The sequence below is a fragment of the Lethenteron reissneri genome, chromosome 63 (assembly GCF_015708825.2).
Source record: "Lethenteron reissneri isolate LAM-NWPU_2019-01 chromosome 63, ASM1570882v1, whole genome shotgun sequence".
In the NCBI taxonomy this organism is placed as follows: domain Eukaryota; kingdom Metazoa; phylum Chordata; class Hyperoartia; order Petromyzontiformes; family Petromyzontidae; genus Lethenteron; species Lethenteron reissneri.
This window is the reverse complement of record NC_083841.1, coordinates 3,517,264-3,539,469: the sequence shown is the minus strand read 5'-3', so window position 1 is coordinate 3,539,469 and position 22,206 is coordinate 3,517,264. Positions and strand designations below refer to the sequence as shown.

The 22,206-nt window shown below is 49.1% G+C and overlaps 1 protein-coding gene across 1 annotated transcript in view; it reads right to left on the bottom strand.

The window, feature by feature from the left end:
* Positions 1 to 22,206, bottom strand: part of LOC133358812 (zinc finger CCCH domain-containing protein 7A-like) — a 29,115-nt gene that overhangs the window by 3,743 nt on the left and 3,166 nt on the right. Inside the window, 18 exon segments of the mRNA XM_061577260.1 lie at positions 292 to 452; positions 575 to 708; positions 1,918 to 2,026; positions 2,409 to 2,514; positions 4,533 to 4,666; positions 5,110 to 5,192; positions 6,872 to 7,053; positions 9,778 to 9,875; positions 10,686 to 10,957; positions 14,664 to 14,804; positions 16,270 to 16,588; positions 17,677 to 17,798; positions 18,269 to 18,392; positions 18,394 to 18,567; positions 18,569 to 18,653; positions 19,450 to 19,655; positions 20,083 to 20,690; positions 21,320 to 21,368. Of these exon segments, the coding sequence (XP_061433244.1) occupies positions 292 to 452; positions 575 to 708; positions 1,918 to 2,026; positions 2,409 to 2,514; positions 4,533 to 4,666; positions 5,110 to 5,192; positions 6,872 to 7,053; positions 9,778 to 9,875; positions 10,686 to 10,957; positions 14,664 to 14,804; positions 16,270 to 16,588; positions 17,677 to 17,798; positions 18,269 to 18,392; positions 18,394 to 18,567; positions 18,569 to 18,653; positions 19,450 to 19,655; positions 20,083 to 20,690; positions 21,320 to 21,368 (3,107 nt within the window).

Below are 22,206 nucleotides of genomic sequence, written 5' to 3'. Positions count from 1 at the left end.
TCTCCCCACCTGCCCCGTCTATCCCAGGGGTCCCGGCAACCAAAACAACGACAACAATCAGAGAAGCCGTTTACTCCCCCGATATCGGTAACAGACTCCACATTTCAAGAGCCGCAACGCACGCGCGAATAACGCCTTGAAGCGGGGCCCCCCCCCCCGCCCCCCCCCGCCCCCCCTTTTATAAAGAGCCGCACGCGCAGGTCGCGGGGGCCGACCCCCCCTGGCCTAGCCGTCATGTCCGGCACCGCCCCAATCCAGCCCACCCGTCCATCCCCGTTGTTCGACACGTACCACCTCTCGCAGATAGCGAACTGTCCGGTGGGGAATCGGAACTTCCAGCGCTGCTCGTCCTCGAACACCTTCTCGCGGTGCTTCTCCGACGACATGTGCTGCCTCCACTGCTTGTCGCTGTTGCAGTTGCGCCCGCAGAGGCTGCAGTACTTGCCCGAGTTCTGCGCGATGTCACGCACACAGAGGTCACGGAGATTAACCCCGCCCGATGGGCCAACAGGCCGAGTCTCGGCGGAGTTCAGACACGAACGCGCGATCGCGGGAGAGAACGTGCGGCGTTCACCTCGGCATAGTCCGTGGGCATGCAGATGCGGGAGCTGCTCTCCTTGCCGGCGGGCGAAGTTCCATCCTCGGGGTCCTTGGCCGGCGTGCGGTTTCCCTCCAGCCACATCTTGTACACCTCGTCAATGTCGGTCACTGACACGGCAGGCACGCAAACCGAGACGCGTCCGTTGTTTCGGGAAAACTCGCTGGTTCACACTGGCCGATTCGTTGCCCGCCGATCGATCGACTGGCCCACTGGCTCACTGGCTAATTGCCTGGATGACTGACCGATTCACTGGCCGATTAATTGCCCTGTTGACTGACTTGTCCACTAGTTCACTGGCTAACTGCCTGTATGATTGACCGGTTCACTGGCTGATTAATTGCATTGTTGACCGACTTGTCCACTAGTTCACTGGCTAACTGCCTGGATGATTGACCAGTTCACTGGCCGATTAATTGCCCTGTCGACTGACCAGAGCTGCCGCCAAACGCTGGAACTAAGATACATCGTACGATTTTAAGGATCCATGATAATGCTATCGTCCTTTTTGCTAAATGTCGTTCAATTGTGATTTTTGTCGGTCACTTTTGATCTCTAAAATAATTTTACTCTTCAAACAGCTATTATCTATTCAAACAACGCTTTTCTGTTTGCCGGAGTAATTGACATGACGATAATACCGTATCATCTCTCGCAATCACTGTTTAATAACTTATTGCAATAAAGGACAGAGCGTGTGCACGATAAGCCTTGGAGATTGGAGAGATCCGAAGGCTCACGGCAGGCTCGTGCCAAGTTAGCTAAAAGCCGAAGAAACTGTCATCTCAACAGAGGTTTTTGGGTTAGACCACGTAAATATAAATGTGCAATCTGCGCAATAACAGCTTAACAGCTCATCGGATTCCTCCAATGTCAATAAATATTCCCACCGTGACAATAAAGAAATAAGAACGCGGCAATGCACGGACGACCCTCTGGATAAAGGGTCATGAGACCGAGTTAAGTCTTGATCATTGGTTTTTTACCCTTTTATCTGGCAACAAAACTGACACCTTTTTTACGAGGAGTCATGTTTGCATATGCAGTCATGTTTGCATATGCAAAACTGACTGCATATGCAAAACGGACACCTTTTTTACGTAAAAAAGGTGTCAGTTTTGTTGCCAGATAAAAGGGTAAAAAACCAACTATCATATTTTTTACTGGCAAATGAGGTACCAATGGAGTTAAGTCTTCTCTGGGTGAACGCACCGTGTCGGCATTCGCTACGGATAGTCATACGGTACGCCCCGGATGCTTCCTCAAGAGAGAGATGCGCGCGCGAGCGTGCGTCTCTCGTTGAGAGCGAGGTGACTCACGGCAGTTGCTCTTCATGTACATCCACACCTCGCGCTCTTCCTCGCTGTGCGCAAAGTTGCAGTTGCCAATGTAGAAGCACTTTTTCCCATTGAGCACGTGCGCACAGACCTGCGCCCAGAGCAACGCACGGAGGGGGGGAAGGGGGGGGGGCACAATTCACACATTTCTCAGCATCTGATCTCCAGGCAAGTACGGGTACGGCCGGGTACGGGTACCCGTTTGTGACCCTGGTGCGGCCGGGTACGGGTAAAGAATCAAAACCCGTTTGCGACCTCTGGCGGGGGGCACGTCCACTCTGGGGCGCGTGTCATTCCTCAGTTGCCCCTCCCAGTCATTCTTGACCACCACCATGGCCCCACCATCCCACCACTGAGTGACGGCATGCCTCTTGCCCCAAGTCCACCCGGCGACGTCGTGAAACCGCGCGCACGTTCTCCGATCCAACGCGTTAACGCCCTCCTCCCGCGCTGCGTGCGCACGTCCAACAAACCTCGTAGTGTGTTGGGGCGACACGCATGGAGGGCGGCGCTCGCACGGAGATCCACTTCTTGCGCTGCGGGGACATCGCCAGCAGCGCCCTGCGATCCTTCGTCCAGCTGGGCGAGTCACAGTTCACACAGGATCACAACATTTGTTTTTATACACTGCAGGAGGAGGAATCCGATGAGCTATGAAGAAGCTCTTTTGTCACAGATGTCCAGTAGGGGGCACCGGGGGGGGTCCAGGAAGTTACAACCAAACAATACAAGAGCCGACAGCAGTGCAAAGTACAGGAGAGGTAAGAGAGTCACGAACTTCTATTTAAAGCTTTCGTGACTGCAGGGATTCATCTTCTTGGTTCTTTCGGTAAAGTCACGTAGAAGGGAAGTAATAAAATAATAAAAATAAAACATAATAAAATAATTCTCACGACGTTGCGGCCACAACACAAGCAGCCGTCCTTAGGTGAAGAACAGGTCTGTCGGGGAGACAGCGTCGACAGACCTGGTCGCCTCGACAGACCTGGTCTTCACCTGAGGACGGCTGCTTGTGTTGTGGCCGAAACGTCGTGAGAATTATTTAATTATGTTTTATTTTTATTATTTTATTACTTCCATTCTACGTGACTTTACCGAAAGAACCAAGAAGAAGAGTCACGAACATTTTAAAAATAAAAATTAAGTATACAAGTCCAAATTGCAAAAGTAAATCAATTCCTGGCGATTTTTCAATGTAAATGCAAGCTTGGGCAAGGCGGCAAAAAAACAACAACAGTCCCGACCACAGCAAGACAACAACACACAGTCCCCCCCCAATAAAATTGCACTTTCAAATTGAACTATCGATACACGGGTAAGGTTCTCAATTTATCCCACCACCAGAAACAAACAATAACAAGAACACGGCAGAAGTGCCAAGTACGGGAAAGGTAAGCAAAAATCACTAGAAAAATATACAGAACCAAACTATTTTATTTTACTAGGTAAAGCCCGATAATTGTTTTTTTACCCTTTTATCTGGCAACAAAAGTGACACCATTTTTTACAAGGAGTCATGTTTGCATAGACCACAATACCTGAAGTCGTAATGCAAACAAAAAACACAACTCTGATAATGTATGCACTGTCCTTGAAGTTGATTGGTCCACACCCGAGACAGCTTTCCTTAGAGCCTAGTCTCACATTATCAGAGTTGTGTTTTTTGTTTGCATTACGACTGCAGGTATTGTGGTCTATGCAAACATGACTCCTTGTAAAAAAAAAGGTATCAGTTTTGTTGCCAGATAAAAGGGTAAAAAACAATTATCATATTTTTTCTTCTGGCAAATGAGGTTCCAATAGGTAAAGCCCACCGAGCTATTCGCTTATTTTTCAGAACCGACCTGACCAGGCCCCCCCTCTCGTCCCCAGAGCCTCCCACATTCACTCCACACCATCTCCGAAGCAGCACGGTGGCTGGGGCAACAATTGACAAATAGGCGAGTTTAAATGGCCACATGTGCAGCCCTGTTGTCAATTCACTGTCGAATGACAAGCCTCGCCACACCGTGCGCCATTTCATGACGGTTATTCTGTCTTTAATCTGGCAACAAAACTGACACCTTATTTTACGAGGAGTCATGTTTTGCATAGACCACAATACCTGCAGTCGTAATGCAAACAAAAAACATAACTCTGATAATGTATGCACTGTTCACAGTGCATACATTATCAAAGTTACGTGATGTTTTTTTGTTTATGTTTTTTTTTGCATTATGACTGCAGGTATTGTGGTCTATGCAAACATGACTCCTCGTAAAAAAAGGTGTCAGTTTTGTTGCCAGATAAAAGGGTAAAAAAACAATTATCATATTTTTTACTGGCAAATGAGGTGGTTATTCCGTCATTCGCTACCAAACTTGCCAGCCGCGGGTTGGTTGGAAGGAGGGCAGCATAGAGACTGGAGCATAGTGCAGTATAAAAATTGATTCTAATGGATGAACACTCTGCTGAAAAGGTAGCCCCCCCATCAGCCTATAACACACTTGCAAAATGCATCGATCCACACGGGCCAAGTGGCTTGCTGTTAGAAAAAACAAGCGCACAAATCGCAGCAATGAACGAGACACCAAACAAACGACGACGACGCTCGTCACCTGTGCCGTGCTTTGGCTTCGCAATATCTCAGGTTACGGTCTGCCTCCGAGACCTGGCCATTCTTCCAGCACTGGCTGCACACAAACTTCAGCTTGAGTTGCAGCTTTGTGGACACAGGGGGCTTAGACATGCCCTGGAAAGACAGAACAGAACAGCACACAGGCCAACGTGGTCAAGCGGAGCTCTAGCATGGCTTCACAAGGAGAGCGTAGCCAAAAAAAAACATAATCTTTAAACTATAAACTTTTTTTTAATTTTACCAGGTAAGCCGCCCGGAGCTTATGTAGCTCTTTTCAGAAGTGACCTGGTCACAATTGATCGCACAACCAAGTGGCGGCTTATCGTCACGTGGAAATGTATAGCGGCCAAATACTCCAAACGCGTGTTGATGAACGGGGAGGGAAAAACCGGAGGACCCGTAGAAAAATACACGTGACCATGGGGAGAGGGACACGCAAACTCCAAATATACAGGCGTCACGGTTGGGATGGAACTCACGACCTCCTGCATACGAGGCGAGGTAGTTAACATCTCCTAGCCACCGTGGCAACCCCTGCTTGTCCACATGCTGCTTACCTGGTTGCCTGCATTGGGTCCTGGCGAGTCGAGCGACTGCAGGTATCGTTTTGACTCCTGAGTGATGTCCTCTTGACTCAAACCTGTGGGCAAATCAAACCACGGCTTCACGATGACGATGCAGAACAATGACGGCTTCTGTGCAGGAACATAATGTCCAATTAACTACAAGTTTCATACTTTTTACTGGTAGGAACCTCCTGGTTACACCAGCCCACAGGGGATTATTCTGTCTGTCCGTCCATCGTGCAATCCAAAAATGGGAGGGGTGGGGCTGGGTGGAGAGGGGAGGGTAGGGAGGGGCTTGGTGGGGAGGGTTTGGGTGGGGAGGGGAGGGGCTGGGTGGGGAGGGAGGGGCTGGGTGGGGGGTGGGAGGAGTGGGGCTGGGTGGGGAAGGGCTGGTCACCCCGTGGTGCCGTATAAAACTCAACGTTTAACCTACTCACGCCGGCTTGTGCCCGCCCTCACAGTCGGCCATATTTGTGGAATACACCACGCTGCCGTTGACCCTGGCCATTGACCGAGCAACCCAACGTTCCTACCAGCTCCCTCCGCAGGAATGTGTTTTTTACCACGTGACAACTCAATAAACCAGGATTATAGTATTCAGTTTAACACATAGGCTTTCGCGACCAATATCATCCGTTAAATAGGTTTTCATTTGGCGACAGACTGATGAAGCTAGTTGGAATTACTGGCGAAACGTCGTACTCCCATTCTAAATATTGTGAAAAAGATGAATGTTCCGTCTTTGCTCTCCAATACACTGGTGTGCTGAACTAGTAACGAATTGGCCACGTTCTGTTTATGTGACAAACCTTACTAATTGGCTGTGTCGGGTGGTGGCGGGTTTAACGACACATTTATATTTACGCGATCTAACCCAAAACACCTCCATTAAGGAGGAGGATTTTGGCAAAGAGCGATTTGGACCATCAGTTTGCCAAGGGGGGAGTAGAGGGGGTTAAGGGTTTGTTGTTGTAACTTTCTTCAGCCCCGTGACCCGACTGGTCACCCATGAGAAAGAGCTTCACAGCTCATCGGATTCCTCCTCCAGTGTAAATGAAGATTCCGATTCTGATTGACGACTGCTGAAGCGTGAGACCAAGTCAGTAATTCGCGGGCAGTTTTTAAATTTGGACAATCCACGACAGCCGATCGAACCGCACCGGGCACGAACCCGTCGCGTGCCCTACAAACTACAGAAATTTCGATAATTGGTTTTTTACCCTTTTATCTGGCAACAAAACTGACACCCTTTTTACGAGGAGTCATGTTTGCATAGACCGCAATACCTGCAGTCATAATGCAAACAAAAAACGTAACTCTGATAATGTATGCACTGTCCTTGAAGTTGAAGGTGTCAGTTTTGTTGCCAGATGCATTTCCCATAAATATGCAAAATTCCTATTGATATGCAAATTATTTTGCCAAGACGCTCTTCCCCCCTCCATCCCAGCTTAAATAGAGGCTCCAAGCGTGGTGGTGTTTCATTCAGACTGTCTTCTCGACAGACCTGTTCTCCACCTGAGGACGGCTGCTTGCGTTGTGGCCGAAACGTCGTGAGAATTATTTTAAAATGTTTATTTTTATTATTTTATTATTTCCATTCTACGTGACTTTACCGAAAGAACCAAGAAGAAGGTAAAACACCAATTATCATATTTTTCTACTGGCAAATGAGGTTCCAATGGTACAGAAACTTCGTTGTCAGTCCGGCGGTGCGCCACGGACGTCCCTCCCTCTTGCGGGCCACACCCACCGTTCTTGCTCTGCAGAACCCAAATCTTGAGCTCGATGATGTCGTGCGCAAAGTAGCAGCTGTCCTGCCGGTTGCAGCCAAAGCGCGTCTCGTGCCGGCACAGGTCAAACTGGCACATCTCGTGCAGCGGCCGGATCTTGAGGTGGCGAACCGAAGTGCCACGTAGAATGTGCACCAGGCACCTGCGCACACGAAATGGGGTGGGTGGGTTGGAGCACAGGGCAGTGTGACCACAACGGAGGCGAGTTCAACACCCGGTAGACTTTCGCGGCAAAAATCATCCATAGTAAAGCTTTTTTTTTTGGTTAGATCGCGTAAATATAAAGTGTCGTTAAACCCGCCACCATCCGACACAGCCAATTACATCTCCAATGTTGTGAGTTTACTCTCCAACACACCGGTGTGCTGAACTAGTAACGAATTGGCATGTTTTATTTACGTGGCAAACCTTACTAATTTGGTTGTGTCGGGTGGCAGCGGGTTTAACGACACATTTATATTTACGGGATCTAACCCATAAACCTCTATTATGGACAATGGGGGTGGCTTCCGTGACCAGAGTGCATAGTGCGTTTTACCTTCTGGCCCGATTATTTTTATTATTATTAAAGACCGCGATTGCCGGCGCTCACGCTTACAATTATTTCCAGATCACAAAATATCGCCCGGCAAAATACTTGCACGGGAAAAACACAAACACGGCGGCTAAAAGGGGGTTAAACAAATAACACGTGCGTTATGATCTCTACACCCGATTCTTATACATAACAGCTCCCGCATAATCAGAGGGCTCCTGTGGGGCCAACCCCACTCTGAATGCGCCACGGGGGCGAAGATGTTAACCGCCGCGTCTGGTATGCAGGAGGTCATAGATTAGATCTCGACACCCACTGTATATTTGAAGTTTGCGTGTTCTCCCCGTGGCCGCCTGGACTTTTCTCCGGGTCCTCCGGTTGTTCTCTCCATGTTTAGAATCAACGTCACTCGTTGAGTATTTGGTTGCTACACATCTCCACGCGATGATGAGCCACTTCGTCGAGCTAGCATTTGCGATGGCTAGGCCGCTTCTGATAAAAAAGCTAAGTAGCTCAGTGGAGCCATCCCTGGTAAAGAAAATTAACCCGTAAAAAAAAAGTTTTTCACTATAAATCCTTTATATGCGTGGCATCGGGGCGGCTAGAGTCCTCTCGTCCTCTGGCTTGAGATGGCTGCCACCTATGGGTCAGATGATTGTGTGCCAGCATTAACCAATTGGTAAATAAATATTTAAAAAATTTTCCCTAAACAGTGAAACATTTTTGAACATTTTTTTCACGAAAATTCATTGTCACGTACAACGAGTCTGTGTGCAAAATGTCAGCTCGATTGGATAACGGGAAGTGGGTTAAAAAACGACCGAAAGATTTTCACGGTCCTAAGCAAGCAAGCAAGTGAACTTAATATTAAGGATTTAATAACAAATTGTTTAAGGAATGCCTCGCCTCTCCCCCCACCGGCCATCCCGTGAACACCGACGCCGCTGGTCCGTGCAGCTGCGTCAGGGATCTTCATCCCGATCATCACCTTTTCTCACCGTTTTGCCCTCCCCCCTCCCCCGTTGCTTTCCCATCCTTTCGCTGCTCATTTGCCATTCTTTCCTTTCCTATAAATCGTTTCTCTTTTTCCACACATCGTATATCGTTCAACAACAAAGATAGATAACTAATGCAAGGGCATCAAAAGTCTGCAATCCAAACAAATACGCTCTGATAATATGCATTGTTTATTTTTTACTGACTGGCCTACACCAGAGCCAGCCTTCTTTATGGCCTCGTCTCACCAGCGTTAGAATCAGAATACTTATTTATACTGGAGGAATCTGATGAGGTATAACGCTCTTCTTCACAGATGTCCAGTAGACAACAACAAAAGTCAAACAGTACCGTATTGCCAAAAAGGGTGAAGCCTATTATTATTCTTTGGTTCTTTCGGTAAAGTCACGTATAAAGATAAAATAATAAATTAAATAATAGCATACTACGACGTTTCGATTGCAACACAAGCAATCATCATCAGGTATAAAAGAAATAGCAACAAAAAATCTAACCACTCATTGACATGCTAATTTTTTCTCTGCCCCCTCCCTCTCTCCGCCCCCGCCCCCTCTCTATATTTAAGGCCCCGTCACAGAGACGACCTCTCTCTTTGTGCCGATACGTGTTCTCTCTCTGTGTATCTTTGTGATGTCTGTCTGCTTATATGTCTGTCTATAGTTTTCTGGTTAGATTTTTGTTGCTATTTCTTTTATACCTGATGATTGCTTGTGTTGCAATCGAAACGTCGTAGTATGCTATTATTTTATTTATTATTTTATCTTTATACGTGACTTTACCGAAAGAACCAAAGAATAATTCCTGCAGTCACGAAAGCTAACCCTACTCCCTCCCTTTGATGCTGCTAATCCTGCATACTGCCCAATGCACGGGCATAATATTGCATTGAAACCCCCCCCCACCTCCTACGCATTCCACAAGTAGTGACTAATCCCATATCTGCATTTCCCATAAATATGCTAAATTCCTCTTGAGATGCAAAGTCCTTTGTCAAGGCGCCCCTTCCCCCCTCCAACCCAGCTTAAATATACGCTGCCAAGCCTGGTGGTGCCCATTCAGACGCTGTCTTTCCGACAGACCTGTTTTCTTCACCTGAGGACGGCTGCTTGCGTTGTGGCCGAAACGTCGTGAGAATTATTTTATTATGTTAAAATTTTATTATTTTATTATTTCCCTTTTACGTGACTTTACCGAAAGAACCAAGAAGACTACTCCCGACAGTTCGCCACGGGAACGAAAGTTGCCAGCGATGACCGCGGCGAAGACTGTACAGGGCCGCAGGCTGTGTACGAGGGCGCGAGGAGAGCGGCGTACTTTTTTTCATCGAAGATATGCGGCGGGTTGTGGGTGCAGTACTTGAGCGCTTCCTTGTTTCGCTTGCTTATCACCCGGGGCCTCTTGTCAAAGCATTCCTGGGTGAGGGGGTGTGCGGGTAGTGCAGGGCAGGTAGTGCGAGAGATTAGAGGTCTTCGTGGATGGCCACGAAAAAACTGGGTCGACATCGTCGCGCGTTCCGCCGCTCGACCAAACCCTGGAACGAGGCGATACGGTGGTGGCGGCGGCGGCACTGTTGAGACCAAACTTAATTTTCCCAGCGTCATTCACCATCGGCCAAGACAGAAGTGAAAACATTTGCGCACGCAGGTAAAACTCGGTAGGAAACCCATTTCGGTGACTATGTAGGTGCAGGGGTAGGACAACAAACTAAACACAAAAAGCTGTTTTGAAGAATTGAGTTTTGGATTTAGATTGAAAAATTGCTTAGCTCCAGTGGCTTCCTAATATCGGAAGGAAGAGCATTCAAGACGGTAGCAGAAACGCATCCGAAAGCGCGCAATGCTGTGACCACCTTTGTTCGATAGCACTGGTCAACAAAAAAAATATTTTTTTTTGGCCTCGACTTTTGCAGCTGTTTTAGACTAATTTCAGGGTGCCAATTCCATCTGATCTCAGATTTGCTCTATCACATCCCATTTTTTATGCTACCGGCATACCCCATTTTCATTGATTTTACCCGACTGCGTGAACCCGCAAGGGGGTCACACACTTGAAGGAGATCTCCGCGGTAGCTCCGCGCTCGCCAGTTCCGAGGGCCGTTCTCTCCAACACGACAACAACAAGACTCTCGGGCGCGAGAGTTCCCAGCGGATCGTCTGTGGCGCGACACGACACTGAAGAACCCAAAAAAAGCCCCCAAAACCCACCCCCCTACACGCACTCACCTCACAGTAGAACATGAACATGCCACCGTGCGCACGCAGGAGCCCGGCCACCGAGAAGTCGCCGCCCTCACTGCCCTGAAGCGAGTTCTCTCCGCCGAAACCGCCGGTGCCACCGCCGGTACCGCCGCCACCGCCGCCGCCGCCAAACGGGTCGAAGAGCAGGTTGCGGTTGAGCGTGCCCTTGCGCTCCTGCGTCCACACGTCGATCTCCTCCTGGCTGTACGCGAAGGTGCAGTGTCCCGCGAATCGGCACTCCTCCCCTTGCACGATGTCTGTGTGCGTGCGGCGGTGGGGGAAGGTGGAGGGGGGGGTGTGAACGTACGGCGAGGAGAAGATGACGGTGGCGAGATGTTAGCTCCGTCGCCCGGTATTTAGGAGGTGGTGAGAGTTGGATCATGACGCTAGTGACGCCGAATGTATATTTGGAGTTTGCGTGTCTCTCTAACTCTCCCTGTGGTCACGTGGACTTTTCTCCGGGTCCTCGGGTTTTTCCCTCCACATTTAGAATGAACGTCGCAGGTTGAGAGTATTTGGCTGCTGTAAATTTACACACGCTAAGCCATTTCGTTGAGCTATCATTTGTGATAGCCATGTCACTTTTGGAAAAAAATACCTAAATAGCTCGGTGGGACTTCCGATGTAGTGCTGAACAAGCTGCGCGTTTAACCAAAGAGATGAAGATGATGTTTCGGAGTAGCAGCTAATGTGCATCTTATGTTTTGACCACACATCAATAACAAAGTATAAAAGCTGCGTGTTGTTCACACTTTCAACGAATTGAAGCTTCGTCAACTTAAATCACCAACGGCCCAAACTCAATTTGCCAAAATCACACGCGCCGAGCGTTTAACCAAGACGTTCCCCGCTTCTACATTTTTCTCGGTTGAAGTCGTTACTTCACAGGCGAGCTTGACGAACGAGAACACTCGTTGCTGCACTGCCCGGTGCCGACCCCACACAGCACTGCCTGGCAGCCGCCTACGACAACCTGAGTTGTGGTTCACCCATCCCAGGACTACGCAGGCTCATTCCAACTTATCTTCTGCGACCCGATGAGATCAAGCGTGTACTCCAGGGTGATTGGGACGTAGGTTAAGGGCGTCCAAGCCAGTCACATTATTCGATGGGGTCAATTGGCTCAGATTTTCTCTCCCCATGTGCTTCTATTCTGAGCCTCTTCTCGAGTTACATCCATTATCCTTACACAAAGGACTCACATTCAAAGACACCCCCCTCCCACGTGTAGCCCTAATAGACTTTTGGGGCAAGTGCTATTAGAAAGTAGCACCTAAAAAGGGCAGTATGGCACACGAGGGGGTAGGCTGTGGCCAGCACCACGCTCGGCCGCCTTCATCTCCATAGTGGTGATGTTTACACACTGTACCAGGTACTCATTTTCAGGCTGAGTCGACCTAGTGGAGGCTCAGATAATTGTCACTGGTGTTGACTATGAGCAGGAATTGAACTCGGGTCACCGGGTTTGTAGCGCAAAGTGCAAACCACTACACTGCCACTACGCACGTACAGACCCCATGGGCCCACATACACTTACAAGATCAATATACTTCAGAAGATAACAACGGACTTCCTTAAGGATCTGTAATAAGAGCCTATGTCGGATCCACGGGGTGATCGGCTTTGCCGGTCCCGCTTTACAGCCAATGGGGGGGAGAGCCTGGGAGCATGGCCTCGGCGTGATCACGGGATGTCAGCTAGGTGATTGGTTTCATTGGTCTTGGCCTCAGCCAATGGGAAGACAAGTCAGGGGCGTGGTCCCGGGAGTTGATGGGGGGATCTGGAACATTCGGCGCAGGCTATTGAGGATTTGCTGGAGTGTACCACGTGACCCAGGCATTAAATAAGGGGAGAGAGGAGAGACACGGGGTCAGACACGGAACTAAGAGAGAGAGAGGCCACGCGCAAGTGGGGCTCCGGGTGCCACGTGGTGGTGTGCCTCTGGTGGCTGTCTGCCCGCTTCCCGTTGCCTGCCAGCAACGGGGAGTGTTTGTAAACTGCAAAGGAAGTGAAATAAAAGGACCGATTCTACAAGCCGTCTCCAGCGTGTTATTACAGATCCATAGTCTCACATACACTTCTATGATTCATACACAGAGACCTGTAGACTTAAAACATTTTCTAAGCCAGAAATCCCATAATTGGATGGGGTAGGGCTGCTCGGATTTCTGCTCTCAATTTACTTCCTCTCTGTCTCTTCACTACTCACATCCACTGTCGTCATTTTACATTCCACCACATCCTTCCCTCTCACCCTGCGTCTCCCCCTATACCCCTTCTGCCCTGCATGAGCATAACAATTAAAACAAGAGCAAGTGAAGGCCCTTTTTGGCATCGCATACCACTGATGGCTTCAGGTCCTTGTAAAATGACGTGCGCGCCAATGCGTGTGTGTAAAATACTGGGGAGCGGCAGTGCAGCGGTTAGCGTGCGCAGCCCTACGAACCCGGCGACCCGAGTTCGATTCCCGCTCACGGCCACCAAACACCACTGACGATTATCTGATCTGGTCCTGAGCCTCCCCTAGGTCGACTCAGAACTCATCCGCTGCTGGCCTCTTCAACAAGGCCAGGGGCTCATACTGACTTTAACGCTCAAACTGACTTTAACACTCAAACTGACTTTAACACTCAAACTGACTTTAACACTCAAACTGACTTTAACACTCAAACTGACTTTAACGCTCAAACTGACTTTAACGCTCAAACTGACTTTAACACTCAAACTGACTTTAACACTCAAACTGACTTTAACACTCAAACTGACTTTAACACTCAAACTGACTTTAACGCTCAAACTGACTTTAACGCTCAAACTGACTTTAACGCTCAAACTGACTTTAACGCTCAAACTGACTTTAACACTCAAACTGACTTTAACACTCAAACTGACTTTAACGCTCAAACTGACTTTAACACTCAAACTGACTTTAACGCTCAAACTGACTTTAACGCTCAAACTGACTTTAACGCTCAAACTGACTTTAACAAACTGACTTTAACACTCAAACTGACTTTAACGCTCAAACTGACTTTAACGCTCAAACTGACTTTAACGCTCAAACTGACTTTAACACTCACACTGACTTTAACGCTCAAACTGACTTTAACACTCAAACTGACTTTAACACAATATCTGCACAATGACACCTTGCCATATTTGCACTATGTTACCCTATTTGCATTTTTGTAATTTTATATTGTATATTATAGCTGTTGTATATTTTAGATTTTATTTTATTCAATTTTTACATACTTTAGCTCCTTAGTGTTAGTTAGACTTGTACCTTTAGTATAGTTAGACTTGTAAACCCCGTTAATTTAAGATTTAAGATTACTACATGTTGAATGTATGCACCTTCCGGCCAAAGTAAATTACTTGTCTGTGCGAACTTTCATGGCGAATAAAACCCTTTCTGATTCTGAAAATGAGGATCTGGTACGGTGTGTAAACATCGCCACAGGGGAGACAAAGGCAGCCGGGCGTGGTGCTGGTCACCCAGACCCTTCGCGTGCCGTGCCGGGCGTTCATAGAGTGGTGCTACTCGTTAACAGCATTTGCCCCAACAGTCTGTTAAGGCTACACAAGGGGGGGGGGGGCGGGGAGATATTTTTAAATCCTTTATATTAAGTTCACTTTCTTGCTTGCGCGCTTACGACCGTGCAAATCTTTCGGTCGTGTTTTAACCCACTTCCCGTGATCCAATCGAGCTGACATTTTGCAAACAGACTCGTTGTGCGTGACAATTTATTTTCGTGAAATTTTTTTCTCCAAAATTTTCCACTTTTTAGGAAAAAGAAATTTCATATTTAATTTAAAATACCAATGTGATAAAAATGAAACTCTTACTCAAGAAAAAACAGAAATGAATAATAAAATAAAACCGATGCCACGCATATAAAGGATTTATAGTGAAAAACTTTGTTTTTACGGGTTAATTTTTCCTTTGTGTAAAATGCACACCTTTGCAAAGCATGTAGACTCCACTGTAGCTTTTCATGGGCCTAGGCCTCACTTTCTGCCACTGTCTGTTGGGCATGGACTTGAGTCGACACAGGAGGAAGTCCTTCTTGCACTTGTGCTCCGTGTTGCACGCAGAGCGATCTGCGTCACGCAAAAACAGGGCAAAACATTGTCGTCTGCAGTGGGTGTGCGTCAAATAACGAAAACGCTCGTGACGGTGAATTAACGACGCCCCAAATCGGGTGCCCATCGTTAAGCGGAAATTTCCATTGCTCGCTGCATTGTTCTTTCTAATCTGCAGAAGGAAAACATTGCCATTATATATTCTGAAATTTAATATTGTTGTCAGTTTTAGGGCACTTGTTTGTGACGTATGTTGAGTTTTACAAATTTGAGTTTAGAGTGTGTCCCTGGGATACGGAGCTAATACAGAATTTGAGTGCCCTGGAAAGTCCATTTTATGAACGGAAATTGGTTATTTCTATGAGAAAAACATTTATTTCCATGACAACTTGCATTTCAATGTAATTCAATTGTCAATTTTATGTCATGAAAATATATATATGGAATAGGGAAAAAAAATACACCAACGGAACCATCGAAAATCATGATACACAATCCGATGCTCAAGCATTGGATTGTGCATAGTACAGCACTAGACCGGGAGACTGCCTGGAACGTGACATTTCTGTTCGGCACGAGACACCGACATTACGTTTTTGAGATTTGGGAGTGAGATTTAACATTTTTTGTCCAATTCTTCTTATTATTTTTGGGGACTCCACCAAAAATCCATGATCTGTGTGGGTCTCCACACACAACAACAACTACCGTTCACCACGAAGTGGCGGTGACGTCACCACGGCACTTGTGCCACGCTAGGTGCACACTTTCAGGGCACGTGAAGTGTCGAAGGCCCGCTGACAGACCGAGCTGGTGCCATGGGCGGACTGAGATGATTGGCACATGCACCACCTCTGCTCCCCACCGTACCAGCTTGCTGAGTTTTAGCCACCCTGTGCTCAGCTCATTGTTGTGAACATTGCTCCTCTACCCTCTGTTGTTGCAGGAGAGCGACTGCCTCCAACTAACTCCCCAACAGCGTCCTCCACAGAGGCCGCTTTTGACAGTACCGGTAGGTATCAGGTGTCATCGGCAAGTCTAATCAACTCTACATCATTCATCTCTTCTCTCGACCGTGATGCACCCGTTTAGCCCTATCTACCAGGCTGCACGGAAGCTGCTTGGGCATGTGGTGGTTGGACATGCGGGTACAAGACAAAGATCTCCCGTATAGCCTTCACAGACTGTAGGGGAAAGTGCTATTAGCGAGCACCTATGAAAGCCGGAATGGCGCACGAGGGGGTGGGTGGCCAGCAGCAAGCCCGGTCACCTTCATCTCCCCTATGACAATGTTTACATACCATACCAGGTACTCATTTTAAGGCCGAGTCGACCTAAGGGCGCCCCAGTACCAGTTCAGAAAATTGTAACTGCCAGCTTCGTAGCGCAGCGCGCTAACCGCTACTCTCCCACTTCCCAAGCACACACACACACAAGCACGCGCACACGCAGCACGGGGACTTGTTGGGACCGTTCTCTGTACCTGCCCCTGGGAAGCACAGGTGACAGGCCTGCCTGAACTCGTGCGTGCTCTCCAACGGGTTCCGAACGAGCGACAGAATCGACCCGTCCACCGCCGCCATCGATCCGTGGACGTCTGCCACCGCCGCCGCGTTCCTCTTCATGTGGGACCCGTCGGCCGCCGTCTCGGCCGGCTTCCTCTGCGGGCGGAAGGCGTCCCCGGGGGGAGCCCCATCGGCCCGCTTGATCTTCGGGAAGAGTTCCGACGACGGTTCCGACTTCTTGGGCTGAGCGACGAGCGACGCAGCAGACCCCGCCGTGCTCGTTGGCCTCGCCAAGCCCTGCCGAGTTGCCGCCACCACCGCACAGGGCGATTCAAAACGTTACGGACGCGGCCACGAAGGTGAGGCGGTGCACATTGGATCGCTCGTTTTGGGTTTTAGACTTCGAAACCGTTTGCGTTGTTCGGCTCAATGATAAAATCTCCCGTGGCCAAAATAGTACCAGGTACTCGCTAAATGAACGGGCTCCAGGTTAGCAGCCGTCCTCAGGTGAAGACCAGACGCCGTCTCCCTGACAGACCTGGTCTTCACCTGAGGACGGCTGCTTGCGTTGTGGCCGAAACGTCGTGAGAATTATTTTATGTTTTATTTTTATTATTTTATTATTTTATTATTTCCCTTCTACGTGACTTTACCGAAAGAACCAATAAGATGAATCCCTGCAGTCACGAAAGCTTTAAATCGAAAAATTTGGTCTCCAGGTTTTACCTAAAATTGTCTTGGTAATAACATCAAGCAACCTAGCAGCAGGTTTTTTTTACATAGCTGACTCTGATGATGAGCCCGCCAGTCAAAATTGGGCCAGAGTTTACCAGCTAAACCAATGCCTATGGAAAATACTGGCAGGGAAGTAAAGAAAATGTTACTTGGGCACGGTGGTTCATGCCTGCGATCCGACGAATCGGAAGCAAGGATCGTTGGATCAGGCACAATTGCGAAATTCCCAAATCTGCTGGGCTGCGGTCAGGAACAGAACCCAGCACGGTGCACTAACCGCGGCGCCGCCGCTGCACCCAATCAATAATCTGGAAGGCTTCAAATGCTACTTCTCATTAGCAACGAGCATGACCTCCCATTGACCCATCTGGCATGGATTTGCCCTGATAAAACTTACGTAATAATGTCTTGCACTGGTCTCGGCGGCAGCGTGTTCATTGTCACAGCCGCTGTTGGGCCACTGGAGCTGTCCACTTTAAAATCATCTAGATTGAAAACTCATTTTCTTTAGAACTGCTCATTGTGATCAGTTTGTTGTCCTTCACCCGGACCAGTATTAGCACAGCTGGCTACGAACGGAGTGTACGAAGTTCAACATATACGCAAAGACAAAATGTGAGGAGGGCAAACAGGGGAAGAATTGTCCTTACGCTGACGTTAATGGGTGGGTGCTTGGCACCAACGCTTGCCGCGCCAAAGGACGTTGCGGCTCCCTGCACGCCAAACTCCTTTGGCAACTCCTTTGCCCGAGTCGCGGTCAGGGGATATGCGCCTGTTGAAGAGAGACAAGAAAAATAACCCCCATTGTTGTGATCATCAACTCCAGCAAACAATCCGCAAGAGGTTTTTTTGTGGGTTAGATCTCGGAAATAGAAAACGTGTCGTTAAACCCGCCACCACCCGACACAGCCAATTAGTAAGGTGTTTCACGTAAACAGAACGTGCCAATTCATTACTAGTACAGCACACCGGTGGAGAACAAAGACGCAACATTAATCTTTTTTGTTGGTTTACTCTCTAAAACACAACCGGTTTGGAATGACATCACTTCACTGTTCTACAACATATTCTTGGTTCTTTCGGTAAAGTCACGTAGAAGGGAAAGAATAAAATAATACAAATATAAAACAATAAAATTCTCACGACGTTTCGCCTTAGGTGATGTGACACCAACAGAACGATTTGAATAAAATTGGAAACGAAGGGAAAAATAAAATAAAATAAAGCGGCACGCTCGCTCACCGTCCGTGAATGCATCCAGGGAATCAAGGCCTTGCTTGGGAACCCGCACTTCGTACACACTCCCCGCGTGCAGCATAGGCACGGCGGGCGTCGCCGCTGCCGCCGCTGCCACCCCCACCGCCGACGGCAACAGGGGAGCCTTTCGAAAGTGCCGCCCCCTCGTGACCACCGCCGGTGCCCGCAGCAGTAGCAGCAGTGACAGAAGCGGCGGTAGCAGCGGCACTCGCGCTGGGAGGGCCGTTGGTCATTAGCGGTACAGGACCCGCTGCGTGCATGGAGGACAGCCGAGTGGCGCCGGCTGACGGTCGACGGCCGGACGCTGAACCCAGGGGGCACGCTGATCCCGGAGAGGCCCATCGCGTGGGGCAGCATCTGGAGACAAGCCCTGGTTCCACACACGCAAGCGGTGAAGAAACAACACACTAACAAAGCCTCCGCAGGCTCTGGGATGAGTGCTGTTAGCGAGCGCCTATTAAGACCAGCACGACAATTGGTTTTTTACCCTTCTATCTGGCAACAAAACGGACACCTTTTTTTACAAGGAGTCATGTTTACATAGACCACAATACCTGCAGTCATAATGCAAACAAAAAACATAACTCTGATAATGTGCACATTATATAAAACATATCTCTGATAATGTGCACATTATCAGAGTTATGTTTTTTGTTTGCATTATGACTGCAGGTATTGCGGTATATGTAAACACGACTCCTTGTAAAAAAAAAGGTGTCAGTTTTGTTGCCAGATAGAAGGGTAAAAACCAATTATCATATTTTTACTGGCAAATGAGGTTCCAATGGTGTAAAACCAGCACAACACTCGAGTCGGTGATGTAGCAAGCACACCACCCCAGCCGCCTTTGTCTCCCCATTGATGACGTTTCCACACCACACCGGGTACTCGTCTGATATTTGAACTGCCAGGAGCGGGGTTCAGATATTCGGAACCATTGACGTTAGCAGCGCCCGAGAATCGAAGCGAGACCATCGGGTTAGGTATCGGTGCACTAATCACAGCACCACCACTTCCGATTTTGACAACACACCAAACAAAGATTCCTTTTGTAGCCAGCACAGGCTGGTGCCGTTGGCGGGCAACTACATGCACCACTGAAAGTTTTATACGCTCACTCCGCGCTTAGAATTCCACGTGCACACGCGTCCCGAGAAAGAGCCTACCCGTGCTGCAGAAACGGCAGCTGGTTGCTAGACATGTGGAATGACGGCATGACCAGGATGGGCCGCTGGGGCCTATGAACGGCGCCCAGGGCGGACGGCCTGGCCTGCTGCAGCTCTGCGCCCGGCGGGAGCATTGGCGACACCACGCCGAGGCTCTGTTGAAAGGCGGGCGGAAGAGTCTGGTGCAGGATCGGCGCGGGATGCATCTGTTGGGTGAAAAGCGACGGTACCGCCGCCACCACCACCACCGTCAGGCAAGTGTTTGACGCGTCGGTGCCGAATCCCAACTCAAGTGGGAACCGTGTGGGCTCTCGTTGGTCGAGCTGTATTGGGTTTCTTAAGTGTCACTGGGTTGATTGGCACGATCTCAACGTCAGAATCAGAATCTTTATTTAGACCGTAGGAGAAATCCGACGCGGCTACGAAGCTCTTTTTCACAGATGTCCCGGAGGCGCATGAGGTCAGCAAGTCACAACAACAACAAAAAATACAACAAAAAGTTTGGAAGTCCCCAAGAAGCTTCCTGTACGCGGATCGAAACAACGGTTATCTGTGCCGAGCGAGATGCAGCACAACCCAAAAGCGCATCGGCAGAGTTGCCGAGGATGGGAGGGCCCGTCGCGTGAAGCCCACCTGCATAGCGTGCTGCGTCACGTAGGGCTCCTTCCCCATGAACCCGTCCGAGTTGTCCACGCCGCATCCGTCGCCGTGCAGCTGCATGGCGGAACCAGCCGCCGCCTGCTGCTGCTGCCGGTGCTCAGCCGGTGCTTCCGGCGCGATCGCGGCGAAAGCCGCCCTCTCCTCGGCGGCGCCACACGCCCCTGCCGGCGCCGGCTCGGCCGCCAGGGACCCGGCCGGAGGCTCGTCGTCGGCTTGCGGCAACTCGGAGCGCGGGCGGGCACCGTTACCGTCGCCGTTACCGTCGCCGCTGCCACGGTCGCTGTCGCCCTCGCTTTCGGCCGCGTCGCCAAACCGCTCGGCAGAGCCCTCCTCCGAGCCATCCCCGAGCGAGGCGTCGTCGTACGGCTCGCACGCCGGCGCCTTGACGCCCTCGGCCGTGTCGGCGTACGCGCCGGCCACGCCGTTGGCAGCCGGGTGGGCGTCGTTGGCGGGCGCGTAGTCGGCGTAGGGGGACAGGCCCGACGAGACGGGCTCGGTCTGCGACGTGGCCTCCGTGTAGCCCGCGTCGGCGTGCCCTCTCTCGGCGACGTCGTCTTCATCCGTGTAGATTAGCGGCACATCTGGCGGGGGCGAGGGCAGGCTTAACGTGAAGCTGCGCTCGTTCGCGTGACGGTAAACTGTCGCATGTGAGCTTGCTTTGTTTAATATTAAAATATCATCATCATCACAATCATCATCCCCATACATGCCCCTCTGTGTGGAGCTGAATTGTTTGCTTGATAAAATAATTTTGGAAATGGAAAAAAAGATCATTATCATCATCATAAGCCATGATCAATCTCTTTGGGTCATCAATAAAGAGACCTTTTGTTGAACACCACGTGTAGGCCAATCAGTTTCAAAGACAAGGCGTATATTATCAGAGCGCGTTTGTTTGCATGTTCACCACAAGTACTGTGTGGTTAATGCAGACTTGATTCCTTGCAAAAGGTATCTATTTAGTATTTGAACATCTTAACACTTCCTGTTTTATTGCTCGAAAGAGTAAAACCTATTCTTATTTTTCATACTAAACTAAAAATTCACATTTGTAAGGCTCATCTCATTCCAAGCATCCCAATGCCAGGCTTTTTATGGCAGACGGTCCTTCGGAAAACGATCAATCGTGTGCCGCCACGCGCGGTGGCAAAACCGGAAGAGCCGGAACAGCTAGAGCCGGAGAAGCGAGCACGGGGCGCCGAGGACTTACCCATGTCTATGTCGTCTATCGTTCCCTCCTGAGGCATCTTGCTGGAAACCTGCGGAGGGGGGGGGGGGGGTAACACGTGATCAGAGTGCCACCTTGTCAGATCTCACGGGCCGAGCAGAGCAGGGCTGGGGCCTGGCTTGTATTTCTATGTGTTCACGGTTGGCGAGCTTTGGCAAGGAAAGGTTTAAAAAGAATAAATGCCGGGCGACCGGCAACAAACGGCACTCACTGAAGGGTCTAAACGTTTCTTGAATCGAGCAAAGGGTGACGGGAACTCCGGGAGAGGGACAAATGGAACGGTGAAAGGAAAGGGGCAGAACAACAAAGTGTAGTGAACTTGCAAGAAGTGTGGTGGCCGGCCAGAGTGTGGCTGAACAGTATCAGTCTTCTTCTTGGTTCTTTCGGTAAAGTCACGTAGAAGGGAAGTAATAAAATAATAAAAATAAAACATAATAAAATTATTCTCACGACGTTTCGGCCACAACGCAAGTAGCCGTCCTCAATCACACCGAAACGTCGTGAGAATAATTTTATTATGTTTTATTTTTATTATTTTATTACTTCCCTTCTACGTAACTTTACCGAAAGAACCAAGAAGATGAATCCCTAGAGTCACGAAAGCTTTAAATTGAAATTTAACCGCCTCTATGGGGAGGGTTTCCACGTAACTTTGAGCCTCCTCCCACCCAGCTTAAAATACGCTGCCAAGCTTAGCAGTGTTCATTAGGATGTTGTCTTTCCGACAGCTCTGTTCTTCACCTGAGGACGGCTGCTTGCGTTGTGGCCGAAACGTCGTGAGAATTTTATTATGTTCTATTTTTATTATCTTATTATTTCCCTTCTACGTGACTTTACCGAAAAAACCAAGAAGATGAATCCCTGCAGTC